Raw genomic sequence first — 14981 nt, forward strand, 5'->3', positions numbered from 1 at the left:
GTCTCCTGTACCATTACACAGCCAGTGCATAGCTACAAAGTGCCACAAGTCTCGGATCTACATGTTGCCTTTTTAGATGAAGTCGACAACAGGTATCTACTGGTAAGATGATCATTCTCTATGGATTACTATATCTGGAGTAATCATTGTACCTATTGGTAATTCTCACCTTAGTATTTTATGTAAAGATAAATAAATGAGCAATTTTATTTTATTTTTTTTCTTTTATCAATGCTACTAGCTTATCATTCATTCTTTAAGGTAATAATAAAGAAAATTTAAACATCAGAGTGTTCATTTCAGTTTATTACATTTTTCCAGCATGGAGGGAGAACGTTAACCATTTCATTTCCAAGCTGTCCTATAGCAAGAGACAATAATTTAACTATCCCTTTTCAAATACATAATGAGTTTCTCCCATGAGATAATCCTGAGAGGAGCCGTTTTCCCTCCTTCCAGCCGTTTGACAAAAAAAAATGCACAATAATAATAATGCCCAAAACTAGGCAAAAATCAGAAGTTATTACTTTTAACAAAAGATAAAATATAACGTATCACAATTTGTGATCAGCATCTGAGCCAACATCCCACTCAAGCATGTCCTGGGTGGGGTGCAGAATACCATCCCTTATATGAAACAAGTATTGAACCAAAACATGTAGGTAGGTAGGTACCAATCTTGCATGTAGACCCAGAATGAGAAAAGCAAACAGATATGATGTTGGCTCGAGGCAGACTACAATCCAGGCTGAGAATGGAACAATAGGAAATACAGACTGGGCAGTGGTGACATAAAATGCAAGGGAAGCAGTGGAGGATTGTAAACAAGAGATTCTGCCATGTCCTGTCCTCCATAGGCTTGTCAGCTTTTAATGTAGGGCTTTCTTCTTCACTGGAGCTTACAAAAGTCTGCATCATTACCATTAAAAATACGTTTTGCCATCAAAATCGCAGGCCATCAAATCTTGCTAGTGTTTCCCGGTTTCTCTGGTTAGACCATCTTCCTTTTGTCCTGGACTTGCGTAAGGTTGCACTCATAGGAAAGGGGTTGGGGTGGGGGAAACAAAGTTTTGGGTGTTTCATCATAATATCAAGTCTTTTTTTTTTTATGAGGTAAAGAGAGAGGAGCGTGTACAGATCTGAACAGTCTCTGCACAGTAACAAATACACTTTTGAACTGATTTTGTCTTGGGTGAGTGTTTCGGAAATGTGCAAAAAAAAAATCTTTGGAGGGACGTGGGCAACTGAAATCTTCAGTTTATTTGAAAAATTGAACTAAGGCTAAAGACAAAAAAAAAAAAAGAAATTTCCTATTGCAACTATTTTCCTTGAATATCACGTCACAGACATAGAATAAAAAAAGGGGGACACAGCAATGAGATCCGTTAATTGAAGCTTCTTCTGTTGCAAATGGGGGGGGGGGGATCTGTACATATATAAATCCTCAGAGCGATTTTCTTGTCTCCAGAGTTTTGTCCTCCATGTTTGATGGAATAAAAAGTTTTGCCTTTTTATTGCATAAAACCAAACCAGGGGGAGGGGGGGAGCTGTCCCAGGAACCCTTGCACATCCAGACAAATCATCTTCCTTTATCACTGTGACCTTCCAAGCAGCAGCAGAGTTGAGAATTGTCTCTAGGAGAAGATACAGGAGGTCACACGCTCATTGTCATGCTGGGAGAGTACTGTAAGAGAAGTGTGAAACATACTATCAATCACATAACAGCGGAGTGTACCCCAATGATCCTGTAGGTGTCACTCAAGGAAAAGGTGGGAAGACCACCTAGTCTGACTGTTTACATACCCTTTACTATCTCCACTGGACATAAACTAAGGGGAAATAGGTGCTTTTTAAGTGGTTGGCACCAACATTATCAGCATGTATGTTTTGTATGCAATGCCTATACAAGGCACAAAAATATCAGAGGAGTAAAGTAGCTTATATCAGACAGTGTGACGGCACATGCTATCCAACACAAGCAGTGAGCTACCTGCAACTGATACCAATGGAGACTTACATTGTCATTTTGGAAAGAATGAAGGAAGTTCCCTCCTAACTCGCCATCATCCCTTGGTGTCCCTGGAGGGTTACTAATGCCACTTATGTTGTTTGGGGAGTTCTGTGTGGACAACAGACAATATGCTTTTAGAATTAAGTTCATATAGTTAAGCTTTTTGCACATAAAGAATGCTCAATATTCCATAAAAAAAGGAAATTTCTGGCATCAGTGTGGGAAGAAAGTGTAAGGTTGCATTAGTTTATTGCCCATTGAAGCCATATTAGAATGCAGTTGCTTAAAGACAAGTGCTTGTGTCTTCATTATTTTAGGAATGCGATCGTCTATGCAAAACTTTTTTATTTCTCTGCTTCAAAGTGAATCAGAGGCAGCAATTAGCACAGTATTTTATTTGGGCTCTGCGGTGTGACCCAAACAGCTGGGATAAGAACCAATTACCACAGCATGCAATGGACTACAAGAGAAGTGTTGCACACTGCTAGAAGGGCTATGTATTTTTGGGTATCTAAATCAGTTTCCTGAAATCAATATTTTCTTTGCAAGCCAAGCGACATGAATAACAGGAGTACAAGAATATATTAAATGTGGGTATTCTGTGAGAACATGGAAATAAAGATGTTGCTGATGGAGTGAACAAGGAAATGCTATCATCCAAAATGATCAAATCTTGATCAAAGCAAGTAATCACTTACCTTAGGAAGTCCATCCATGTCTCCTGACCCTTAAGAGAAAAAGAATCGGGCTCAATGCATTGATACTGAATTTAACTTATAAAAAGTCCTAGTGTTAAAAGGGTAGTTTAAAGGAACCGTTTAAGGTCCTATCAAATATATATTTGCACTCCCTCATTCAAACTGCTGCCTGGTTTATACAGTAAACACGAAGTTAGCAACCAGATAGCTGCTGAAATTCCAAAGTGGAATGCTGCTGAACAATTGAGAAACCACAAAAAAAAAAAAAAAATTATACATTTTCTCAGAATATCAACATCTAAATCACAGTGAATGTTCATTTCAAAGAGAGCTACCACTTAGGTATTTTAAACCTTTACCCTGTCAACTACAGAATTAACTAGACATTATTGCAGCAAAGCCTTATTTACCAGTACTTACCTAATGATCCATTCATGTGATGAGGCTCCATCCCACCCATGCCTCCCATAGGGCCATCTGAGCCAGGTCCCATTGGAAACTAAACAGAAAATATATCTGTCATAAAGGGATGTTTCTAAGCACCATCATTTCTGTCTATTAATAGAGTTTGTAAGAAATGGACAAACATTATACCTATTTTACTTTTAAAAATACATTTCTGGTCTATTTTTTTTTTATGCCAGTTAATCACGGTGTAAGTTTCTAAGCTTGCCTTATAAAAGAGTATGCCCAGTAATAGAAATGTATCAGAAGGCACCTCCATGTCAAGTGGTTAAAGAAATACATTTCTAAATGTCGGACAAGCTATCTTGAATAGACATGCTTATGGTTTACACAGATTCACAGAGACATCAAGCAGATGCGCTTTCATGCACATTCCTTGTATAGATTTGTGTATATAAATTACACATTATTAATTTTACTACTGAACTGCTATTTTGCTTGTCTCAGTTGAGGCATTCTCCAGAAAACATGGATACTTTGGCAGCTCCAACTTTTGTACAAATCAATAATGCATAGAAGTTCTATGCACACGCAAGAACATATCCTTATACATCAAGGCCAATTAAATGTCGGATCTAAAATTGGCCACAGCCAGATCGAGGCAAGGTCACCAAACCAGCAGATCTGTGCCTAATGTTTCCTCCCATGTGCATCCAGTTGGAGCATAATACATGCAGAAACTGCATGAACGTGCCGATGCAGTCCTTGCCAAACTGGATTTTTAAACAGTGGTGGAACTACCGGGGGAGCAGGGGGTGCGAGCGGGCCAGGGCCCGCACCCCCTCAGGGCCCCCCCGGCAGCCCGTGCGCCACTGAAAATGCAGACCGTAAAGAGGGGGAAGGGCCCGGCTGCGCGTCACGCACCAGGGCCCGCCCCCCTCTAGTTACGCTACTGTTTTTAAACCTGTCCCATTGCTGGCCAAACAACTGTCGGGGATGGGTCCATACATGGCCAGATAAGGTGCTGACTGCATAAAGTGGGCAAATCAGCAGTTTATATTTATATAGCTTAGCTATACTAGGAGTATACTAGGAGTATATTTCTATAAATATGTTTTTTAGATCAGGCTGTAGTGAAATTCAGTCTTACGTTTGAACGATTTCCTGATGGTGGAACAGAGTTTATCATTGTATAGATATTGTCACTTGAATTTGTGGACTCTAGAAAACAAAAACAAAAAATGATTTCCATACCATAAGAATTTCAGTTAAGTATATTTACAAGAATTTTGTATGTCATAGAAAGCTCCCCATTAATTGCACCCTGGCCTATAGACAGACACTATCCACTTAAAGCAAATTGTTAGTTATGCTTGTCAGACTCAGCAGTTTAGCTTTGAACATATTTGAGAACCATAATGTTAGACATAGAGGAAATCAAAATGTTCAAAGCACTGCCAGCTAATGACGGACATGTTTTATGTTGCTGGCTTAGTCAGTGAACTCCTGTAGGTCCAGTACCTCGCTATAGCACTGCTTAGTGGTGATAGTAACGTAACCAGAAGAACAAAATGGAAAACTGCTATCTGTAGGTTGGTCAATTATTTTGGTTACAAGGAAAACTGTACAAGTACTAATGTAATTAGTTAGGTCCTGCTTACAAATGCACTAATTATATTACATGACCCACTCTGAGGACCTGTTTATTTAAAGATCGTAACATCATATATAGAAGTCAGGGGAGGCAAGGGGAAGTTTAAAAACCCCAACATCTGGTCCATGTGCCTGCAGCAGGAACATTCTGTACTAATATTAGTTTTGCTTCTCAAAAACATATCTTATAAAACATACCTGCAGGGCTGGGCATTATAGGTGTTCCTGGAGGACCACCACTTCCAGGGGGACCCTATAAAAAAAATAAGATTCATAAAGCATCTGTTGTCTCCTTGCTACAGCATACATACAAGTCTATTATGTTCATTTGGCATACTTTATTCCAAGGCATGCAAGATAGATATAACAGACGCATCAAAACAATTCTGTCCATGCATTCAATAGACATGACACTAGGGCACTGCTGCCAAACTTTTGGCATGTAGTCAACTTACCACATATGTGCCAGGTGAGGAAGAAGAGTAGGGAATCTGTGGACATCAGGAAAAAAAAATCAGTATTTGATTGCCTATATCGGTCATCACTACATAACTATAATGTCAGACCTTCACAGCTAAAATAGATACAACAGATCCCAAATTCTGTCAGGAAGTCTGGAAATGGTGTGACCAAATTTCACACCAATATTTAGATGGCTGCTTGCTCTGTGTGTAACTAATGTGTTTTTGTCCAAAATAAATTGCTAAAAATGGAAGGCCCCTATTCTATATGTAGTGGCTTAGGTCAGAAAACCTTAGGACTCGCCAACCCGGGATCTTGTTAGGAATTGGGGCCCAATTACAGCACTTTTTTTTCACCATGCAAATCATTTAATTAAAAAGCTATATGCAACAGAATGCAACACTTTTTTGCAATTTATTTTTCTCAAATTTTAATATGCAAACTAGGGTTGGGATTCAGTCTGGTACTTAAACCTTTAAAGGAGGAGTCGGCAAAAAACAAATATTACAACTTTTGTGCATCCCTAATAACAGTGATCACCATGACTTCCTGCAGCTACATATGTCCAATTTACAGTCAATGGCTACCTCTAGAAATATGGGGCTCAGTGTGAATGCCCCTTCCACAGGCCAGGACTTTGAAGGAATTGTTCAGTGTAAAAATAAAAACTGGGTAAATAGATAGGTTGTGCAAAATTAAAAATGTTGCTAATATAGTTAGTTAGACATGAATGTAATGTATAAAATCTGGAGTGACTGGATGACTAACATAATAGCCAGAACACTACTTCCTGCTTTGCAGCTCTCTTGGTTCCCACTGGTTGGTTACCAGGCAGTAACCAATCAGTGACTTGAGGGGGGGGGGCACATGGGTCATAACTGTTTGCTTTTGAATCTGAGCTGCATGCTAAGAATCAATTGCAAACTCACTGAACAGATATGTCCCATGTGGCCCCCCTTCAAGTCACTGACAAGCTCAGAGTCAATGAGCTGAAAAGCAGGAAGTTGTGTTCTGGTTATGTTAGAAATTTAAGTCACTCCAGCCTTTTTTACATTACATTTTTGGCTAACTAACTATATTGGGCTGTGCAAAATAAAAAAAATTTCTATCAATTTACCCAGTTTTTATTTTTACACTGAACTGTTCCTTTAAATCTATTAGTAGGATGCCATGTGTGAGGAGAATCTGATTTTTTGTGAAACCTTTCTCATAAAAATGCAGAGGCTAGTCACAACATTGCAAGTAAACAGATGCAGTGCTAGGAAGAGATCCCTTAGCATACCCAGAAATCCTTAGCAACCAGTTATGTTTGCTTTCACTGCTCTGCAACAGACCAATAAAAGCTAAGGCGATAGCTTGCTATGCATTACTTGACTGGGGCAACTTGACACCACATATCTGCTTAACCCATTAATTTTAGAGCGACACTTACAGAATTGGCGCCGTTTGGGTTTGGCCATGGCCTGCCTGCTCCTGGACCCCTAAAAATGACAAGAATAAAAGAAAATTCATTAAAAGATGGTGCATAAAACCAGAGGAGTTGCTAGTTCAGCAAAAATAAATAAATTGCCCCTTACATGTTCATTCCAGGACCTAAGGAGTTGGGTGGTGGTCTCATTCCACTGCCATAATTCTGCAATGATAACCAAGGATCAGACTACGGTAACGAAGGGGAAACCCAGAAAGAAAGAAGAAAACAAGCGTGTTAGCAGATGAGAACAAGGCATATGCAAATTAAACAGAAATAAACCGAACATTTCAATAATAAAGTAATGGAGAGAAAAAAAAAGGTATATTTTTTCCCATTTAGATGTTTTAATAAGAAAATATATGTTTTAAGGGACAAGAACATGCCCTCAGTTACTGGATTCTTTATCATCTCTCTTGAAATACATGTCTACTAGTCAACTGCTCCCCTGCCTGAAAAAATTCTAAATAGAACTAAATAAAGGAAAAAAAATAAATACTGTCTCTACATTCACCTGGGCTCTTTGAGGGGAAGTAAACCCCCCCCCCCTCTTTCAACAACGTTGCACCGACTAGTGAATTTAATTAAAAATAGATATTTCCTAATTAAAAAAGGCAAAAAGTAGTGTGTGCTATTTTTTGTGCTATAGAGAAATGAATGCTACTCCGTGTTTGGTCCTTGCAAGGTAGATAACGAGACCTTATAAGAAAATCCTTTATCCAAAGATAACTGTCCCAAGGCTTTTGTTTTCATAAAAAATATTGTTTTATTAAATTAGCATTAAAATTCAGTTACAAACAACCCCACCAGGCCCACCTTACGCGTTTCACACCCTCCGGCGCTTAGTCATAGGTGTATCCTGATACACCTATGACTAAGCGCCGGATGGTGCGAAACGCGTAAGGTGGGCCTGGTGGGGTTGTTTGTAACTGAATTTTAATGCTAATTTAATAAAACAATATTTTTTATGAAAACAAAAGCCTTGGGACAGTTATCTTTGGATAAAGGATTTTCTTATATGTGATCGCCTGAGAACTGGGGTGAGTCCCTTAGGCTTAATTAAATGTAAATCAGATGTGGACTCCCAATTGATGTATAATAGATAACGAGACCTTGCCACACAATCCCCCTGCATAACAGACTATGGTTTAGCTGTGCACTGGTAACAAAAATGATCTACCTTGCAAGGATCAGAGACTGAGTAGCTTCAATTTCCCTTCCCCCACTGTATAGCTCAACAAAACCAATAGATTTTTATTTTATTTTTTTGCCACAAAATAACACAAGCCCTATTCACTGAACTAATGATAAAAAAAGGGGATATACTGCCCCTTCAAGTTTCACAAGGTTATATTCATACTGGCAACAAAAATCACATGGCACAATACGTTCACGTATGATCGATGAACACTGTCCTTACCTGAGGCCCGGGACCCATAGGGCCCATTGATCTGGGAGGGTTCATTCTTTGCATAGGGCCTCCCATGCCAGGGTGTCCTTAGGAAAATAAACAACAAGTTGTTAAAATGATAGTGGGCAAGGGAACAATTGAGTGAACAACTGTAGTGAAATAGGTTACCTTGCCGTGTTGGATCCATGGAGTTTGGTAGTAAAGGCTGAGATCCGGGCACACTTCCAGGAGGCTGGAATGATATGTGAAAAGAGTTGGCAAATTAGACTGTATATACTTATTTTAAACTACATTCCTAATTCAATTGTAGGCTGGCGCAGAAACTGGACTTCACTCCAAAAAATTATGCAAATAAAAAAAAAATGATTTATTACGCAGAAAGGAACATCTCAGAGGGTGGCCTTACGTGTTTCGTGCCTCGTGGGCTAGGGAAATTCTGTACAACCAGTGATATTTAAATAGTACACACCAATCAGAGAAAGTGTTTTGGACAGGCAATTATGAGAGTTAATACATAAATGATTAGTTTGTCCAAGAAAAACAAACATAGTACATATAGAATCAACATGTTAAAAATATAAATGGTTTACAGAAAAAAAACATATTACACCATGGGAAATACTTTTTGCGCGAAAACTAGTCTTAAAGAAGGGACAGTGACAATAGCATTAGATTATGGGGTTAAGCAGAAAATACATTTCGGAAATGGCAACAAGATGAGCAGATACATATCTCCCAACATTTGAATATTGCAAACATACAACCATTTGTGACCACACCCCCTAAATACCACATTCATTTTACTAAATTTGGCAGGTTGTGGTAGGCTAGGCCAACATATCAATATTTTGGGGCATGCCCCTTAATTGAATTTGCTGTGAGACCCCATAGCATCTAGTTCCGCCACTGTATGCAGATATTAAATTAGGCCTATTTTTCTTTGATTCCTAATCTTTTTCATAGCAGTTGATGGCAACCTACCTGATTACCCATTCGTATGTGCGGTCTTGGCCCACCGGCATATCGAGGTGACATAAAAGGCTGTAACAAAATATAAAAATCAGAAATTCAATATTATATACCATTCCACTGAGGTTCAACCATTTTAATATGGTATGTAATCTGTTGTCCTGAAACCTATCCAAAAAACTCTGAATTGCAGGAAGACTTCCATGTCCAAGTCCAAGTTTAAACAAATAATACCAATTTCCTTAAAGTATTTCTTCTCTGTAATGATAAAATCATTAACTTGTACTTCATTCTGACTAAGCTGCATGAATCCATACTGGTGACAAATATCTGGTTTAATGTTGAAATGTTCTTTAGCAGACATACTGTATGGTGATCCAAATTATAGAAAGACTCCTTATATGGAAAACCCCAAGGCCCAAGCATTTCAGATAAAATTTCCAAAACGTATTAAAAAAATACAGACATGAATATGCCAGATGAGAATACTTCTTTACAGAGGATAAATAAATGGTAAATGCATCATATATTTTAAGTATACACTTAGCTGCCATGTAAGTACCTGACTGTGAGGTCCCATCATATTGGGGTTGTGAGGAGGAGGCTGTGAATGAGGTGATGGTTGTGACCCAGGAGGACCCTGCTGAAAAGAAGACACAAAATAAAAGGCTTGTAATTGCCTTAATTAACAGATGATAATTAGCCATTCGTTAAGTACTCGTTTGCAATTTATTTTCTAAATATTTAAGACATTCAAAGCAGTATTCTCACTTATAAAGAGCAGAGACTTCAGTCATACATAATGCTCCAGGAAATGGCTGAAGGAAAAGGGGTTTCTGGGAATGGTGTCTACATTACAGGGGTCATTCACAGAATTGCCTCTTTGGCATAAACACGGGAACCCCTGCAGCAATATTTACCTGTCGTACTTGCAAATGCCCTTAGCCTTACCTGGAAGAATCCTGGTGGAATTGGCCCTCCAGGCATCCCGTCATTTGGAGGAATGTTCCCAAGAACCGGGCTTGGAGCAGCTGCTGCACTCTGGGGATGAAAGGTGATGTGGTCATTAATTCAGCAAATTAAAAAAAACAAAAACCCTTATTTAACAGAGAACAGTAGAAACAGCAAAGCCTTTCAAAACACAAGTTTGATGCCTTGTTCTATGCCAGTGGTCCCCAACCAGTGGCTTATGAGCAACATGTTGATCACCAACAACCCACAAAAAATTATGAATATCTACGTGGACTGAAAACTACATACAACAGCAAAACCAGTTAAAAGTGAGCACTGTCTGGCCATCATAAGTTTGTGTGTGTATGTGTGGGGGGAGGGTGATGACAAAGGGTGACCCTTTGGTGAATGCATGCTAATTACTTAGTGGAAAGTTCTCCTGCTCTAAAAACAAGAAAGTACATAACAAAAAGGAACGCTTCCAACCACTTCTTGCTACAGCTCATAAAGATCCAGACTAATCAGGTTTGCATTATGTAAACAAGCTGAGAACATCCAGCACTGAAAGCATTTCTTGGTCTGGAAACACAGGCTAACCAGCAGGGGGAGAACACATATCTACTCACACCATACAATTTTGCCTGACATTGGTAAACTGGTGACTCTAAAGCAGTCTAGTCAAAATCATGTACAAGATATAAAACCAGAGTAATGTTAGTCCATTTAAAATGCATTTGTATATAAAAGTGACAAGGTCACTTTGGAAAGGTTAGTATACATGTTTTGCAGCTGGGTGGGTGGCTGGTTTTGATCTTATCCAAGGAGAGCAATCACAAAGAAGCATGACAATATCAGCAAGCCCCATCATATTCTACAGAGCAGTATGAAGGCACTGAAAGTAAAACACACCTGGCCCATACCAGCTTACAATCTAAAGGTATGGATAAGGGCAAAAAGTAGTCCAATACTCCCTCAGAACAGATATTGTAAAAGTGAATATTATGACACAAAGGAATTGAATGAAAAGTATAGTGTGATTGAAATTATTATAGACACCTGATTGGCAGATAGGTGTCACTAGATCTGGGCAAGTCTACACGTAATGGTTATGTTGGATTTGTTGCAAGGTTCGGTCAGAGCAACCTAAACTGAAAGTGATAACAGCCTTGTATAAAAGATTTGTATAAAGGGCAGTAAGAAGAGGCTTCCATGCAGACCACATCAGGATTAAGAGATAGGTCAAGACTATAAGGGACTCTGCAGGCAGGTGGGTTTAATTGGACTCCAACTAAGCCTTTTATCTCATTTAAGTAATCTCATCTTCATCCATCAGTGAGAGCTATGTTACCCGCTGTTCTATGGGCAGGGAGAGTTCCTTTAGTCACCAGTAAAAGGAATGGAGAATACACACTTTATCAGTATGGTTTTTCAGACTGTCACACTAGTAGCAAAATCCCATCAAACTCTAATCCCGAGTGACTAATTCAAAATAGAGAAACACATCATTGTAGGCTGATGCCTTTAGTTCTGAAAAGTGGAAACTGCCTCCTACAGCTCCTGAACTAGAAACACAGGAACTTAAGCTGGCCACAGACGCAAAGATCTGATCATACAAATCAACGTACGCTTGGACTTTCCCATCTCCCGACCTGCCACTAACCATAAAGATCAAAGTCTTACCATTCAGAAGTAGTAAGAACAGATCAGCCGATGTTCTGCCCCTGACAGCAATCGTACGATAGTTATGTCCGACAAAGCTAGTGACAGTCTCCCTCTGAAAATCGATCGGCAATACACGCAGAGATATTACCCGAGATATTACTCAGTTCTTTACAAGTCTGTTTGTGGGATCTGTGAATGCCTGCCATCTTGTGCTTTGGTTGAATACCAGCACCTCGAGCTGAAGGTCTGGGGCTTGTGTACCTAAACCCCATTTACTACTGTTGAGACGAAAAACTTATTTGTCTTACATTGGGATTTTTCCTTTGTAAAAGTATTTTTTAACAGAAAGTTAGGTTGAGAACACAAATAAATATCAGCACTTAACGTCATATTACCTTAGCCTATGTAAAAAGTTAATTAAAGTCATCTGCATTGTTAACCACATAGAGGTGACATGGTACAAACAGGGCATAGAATATTAGACAGATCCTACCCTTTTCATAAAAAAGATCCAAACAATAGAACAGCAACCCACATACTTAAAGGTGGCCATACACACACCAATATTATTGTACAAAATCAATTTTCATATGATATCTGGTGCGTGTATGGCAGGAGACGAGCTGACGGATATCTGCAGAAGGCTTGGATATCGGTTGGTTCATCAATTAGGCCGGTTGAAGACACTAACATCAGCCACTGCTAGTGCTGGATCTTCAGATACAGGTTTTTAGATTTCTATTGTTTCTACCTGTATATTCGACAATTCAGCTCTACACGTGAATATTAAAACTAACTCTTTCCTGGAAAAAGATTTTCCAGGAAAGATCGTAATTGTTAAAATTGTTTAAAGTGAATCTCCATCGGAGTACTAAAATATTTACATTTATACATACACACAGACAAAACAGGGGTCTACACAGCCCTGCTTAAATAATAGGTGCCCAGTGTCATAAAATAAATTTTGTCAGGGCCTCTCTGAACTGGAAATCACGATAAGACACAGAATCTGTGCCCTTTTTATGACCCGGGTGGCTATTATTCCTCTACAGTATGAACGATTGATTGGAAACATTGCATATTTACAAAGACGTACAATATAGTCTTTAACGTAACCAAAATACCACTCTCAAAACAAAAGACCTTTTAGGCCAAAGTCACGAGGTGCAGCCACAGCTACTCTCAACCTCTGTCTTTACTACAGGCAGTGAAAGGACGACGTGCTCCGCTGTCATGTCTCTGCACTGATAGGGACAGTGTAGGCCTACATGCAGACACACATAGCAGAGATCGGCAACAAAGCACCACATTAGTGACTGTTCTAAGAGTAAAGAAGTCTCCGCACAAAAATATCAGAAACGTAAATGTATGCACTGTTTTTGTTTTTCATATTTAAAGTATAACCAAACCAGTGACCAAAGCCAGTAAGCCTCAAATATTATTTTACTGGTAGTTTAATAAACATTAGTAAAGTCAAAATTTTTCACATTTGTTCCTGTATTAATATAATTTATATATTAAGCTGCCTTTCTCTGCATAAATTCACTTTATTTCTAAGGGGAAAGAGCTTGAAAAAGACTCAAATTAATTTTTGCCAACAAAATGTCAATTTAACAAACACCTTTCAGCCCTATATGCACATGCAACTGCAATCCTCTGTTTTGGGTTAGACAACATGTGGAATTAGCAACGATCTTCTCCCAGTGCAGAAAATGAGAATCAACACATGTACAAAACACACAATATTCCCCCCAATCCAAAAAAGTAGACAACTGGGTTTGTAAGAGATACATCACTGGAAGCTTTGTTCAGATTTTCTTAGTGACACCCAAAATCCTGGTCTGTAAGGGCTATTCCACACGGGGAGATAGCCACGCGTTTGCGGTCGCGGCGACAAAGCGTCGCGCCAGTCGCCGCGACCGGCGCAGGCGACAGTTTTGTATGGGCGCCTATGTAAAAACGCCTGTGCTAACCACACGAGGCGATGCGCTTTTCAACAGTCGCCTGAAAATGCCTGGCGAGGCATTTTCAGGCGACTGTTGAAAAGCAGTCGCCGCATGTTTCGCCGCGACCGCAAACGCGTGGCTATCTCCCCGTGTGGACTAGCCCTTAGGCTTCACAAGCCCTCTTATAGGAATTAATCAATGAAGTTATTTGCTTTCTTTCAGAACAGTGAATGAGTAACTACTCCATCTGTGAAAAACACTGAAGAACTTTAAGTAGCTAGAAAATACAGTTTTCTGAGTTACTTACAGAACAATGGTCTCCTAGGGTAAAAATAAGATAGGAAATAAATTAGTTTATGCAGATGCATGAGTCAGCCAAGCTTGGGCACCATGACACTACTATTAGGAGTGTCTCTTAGGCCCATTTTGTCATCGAGGAGATTTATAGCTTTCCTACAAACCAGCTGAGCACCCCTGTGCAAGGGATTGACCTATTCTGCTAAATCAGTCACATTTCATGGTGCTAAATATTATGTATCAACAATCTGTTTCTTCTGATTTCCCACATCCAAGACCCATGTCCAGAAATACCGTTTAGACTGCTCCGACAATTTGCAAATGGCTTTCAATGTTTTTTCCTCTGTCTGACAGTATAGGGGACTGCACAACTTTTGGACAAGGCAATGAAATTCTGGGAGAATATAGTCTGGTCAGAGGAGACCAAAATTTAAATCTTTGAAAGTCACTGCACACACCATGTTTAGAGGGGAAATGGCACTGCACATCACCCCAAATAACCATACCAACAGTGAAGTTTGGAGGTGGGAACACCATGGTGTGGAGCTGTTTTTCAGCATATTGTACTGGCAGACTTCATATAATTGAAGGAAGGATAAATGCACCAATGTACTGGGACATTCTTAAGAATCTGCTGCCATCTACCAGGATGCTGAAGATGAAACAAGGGTGGACATTTCAGCAAGACAATAATCCCAAACAAACAGCAAAGGAAACTCTCAATAGGTTTCACATACAAAAAATAAAGTATTCAGAACAAGATGAGCGAACAAAATCAGATACGTGTAGACCTGCTGTTTCAACACACACCATCCATCATGTGATAAGCATTCAATTTGAAGATATAAGAAACAGACCAGGAACAGGCAGTACTTTAGTCTGCAAACACCCTTTATTGGTGTATTTTCACTCACGACATGTTTCGGGAGCCAGTCCCTTTTTCAAGTGTTCCTGGTCTGTTTCTTATATCTTCAAACAAAAAATAAAGCTGCTAGGATGGCCCAGTTATTCACCCAACTTGAATCCAATTGAAAATCAATGGAAAGAA

General features: G+C 39.3%; 1 protein-coding gene across 4 annotated transcripts in view; it reads right to left on the minus strand.

Annotated features, from left to right (window-relative positions):
• Positions 1-288: 288 nt before the first annotated feature.
• Positions 289-14981, minus strand: part of ssbp3.L (single stranded DNA binding protein 3 L homeolog) — a 33498-nt gene continuing 18805 nt past the window's right edge. Inside the window, exons 5-18 of one of the 4 annotated variants that reach the window (XM_041589148.1) lie at positions 10029-10118; positions 9640-9717; positions 9090-9149; positions 8277-8340; positions 8118-8194; positions 6807-6886; positions 6662-6710; positions 5223-5258; positions 4966-5020; positions 4265-4335; positions 3130-3208; positions 2710-2738; positions 2018-2119; positions 289-1634 (exon numbers count right to left, since the gene is read on the minus strand). In XM_041589148.1, the coding sequence (XP_041445082.1) occupies positions 1593-1634; positions 2018-2119; positions 2710-2738; positions 3130-3208; positions 4265-4335; positions 4966-5020; positions 5223-5258; positions 6662-6710; positions 6807-6886; positions 8118-8194; positions 8277-8340; positions 9090-9149; positions 9640-9717; positions 10029-10118 (912 nt within the window). In that variant the 3' untranslated portion in view covers positions 289-1592. 4 annotated transcript variants of the gene reach the window in all.

The sequence above is a fragment of the Xenopus laevis genome, chromosome 4L, assembly GCF_017654675.1.
Source record: "Xenopus laevis strain J_2021 chromosome 4L, Xenopus_laevis_v10.1, whole genome shotgun sequence".
Taxonomy (NCBI): Eukaryota; Metazoa; Chordata; class Amphibia; order Anura; family Pipidae; genus Xenopus; species Xenopus laevis.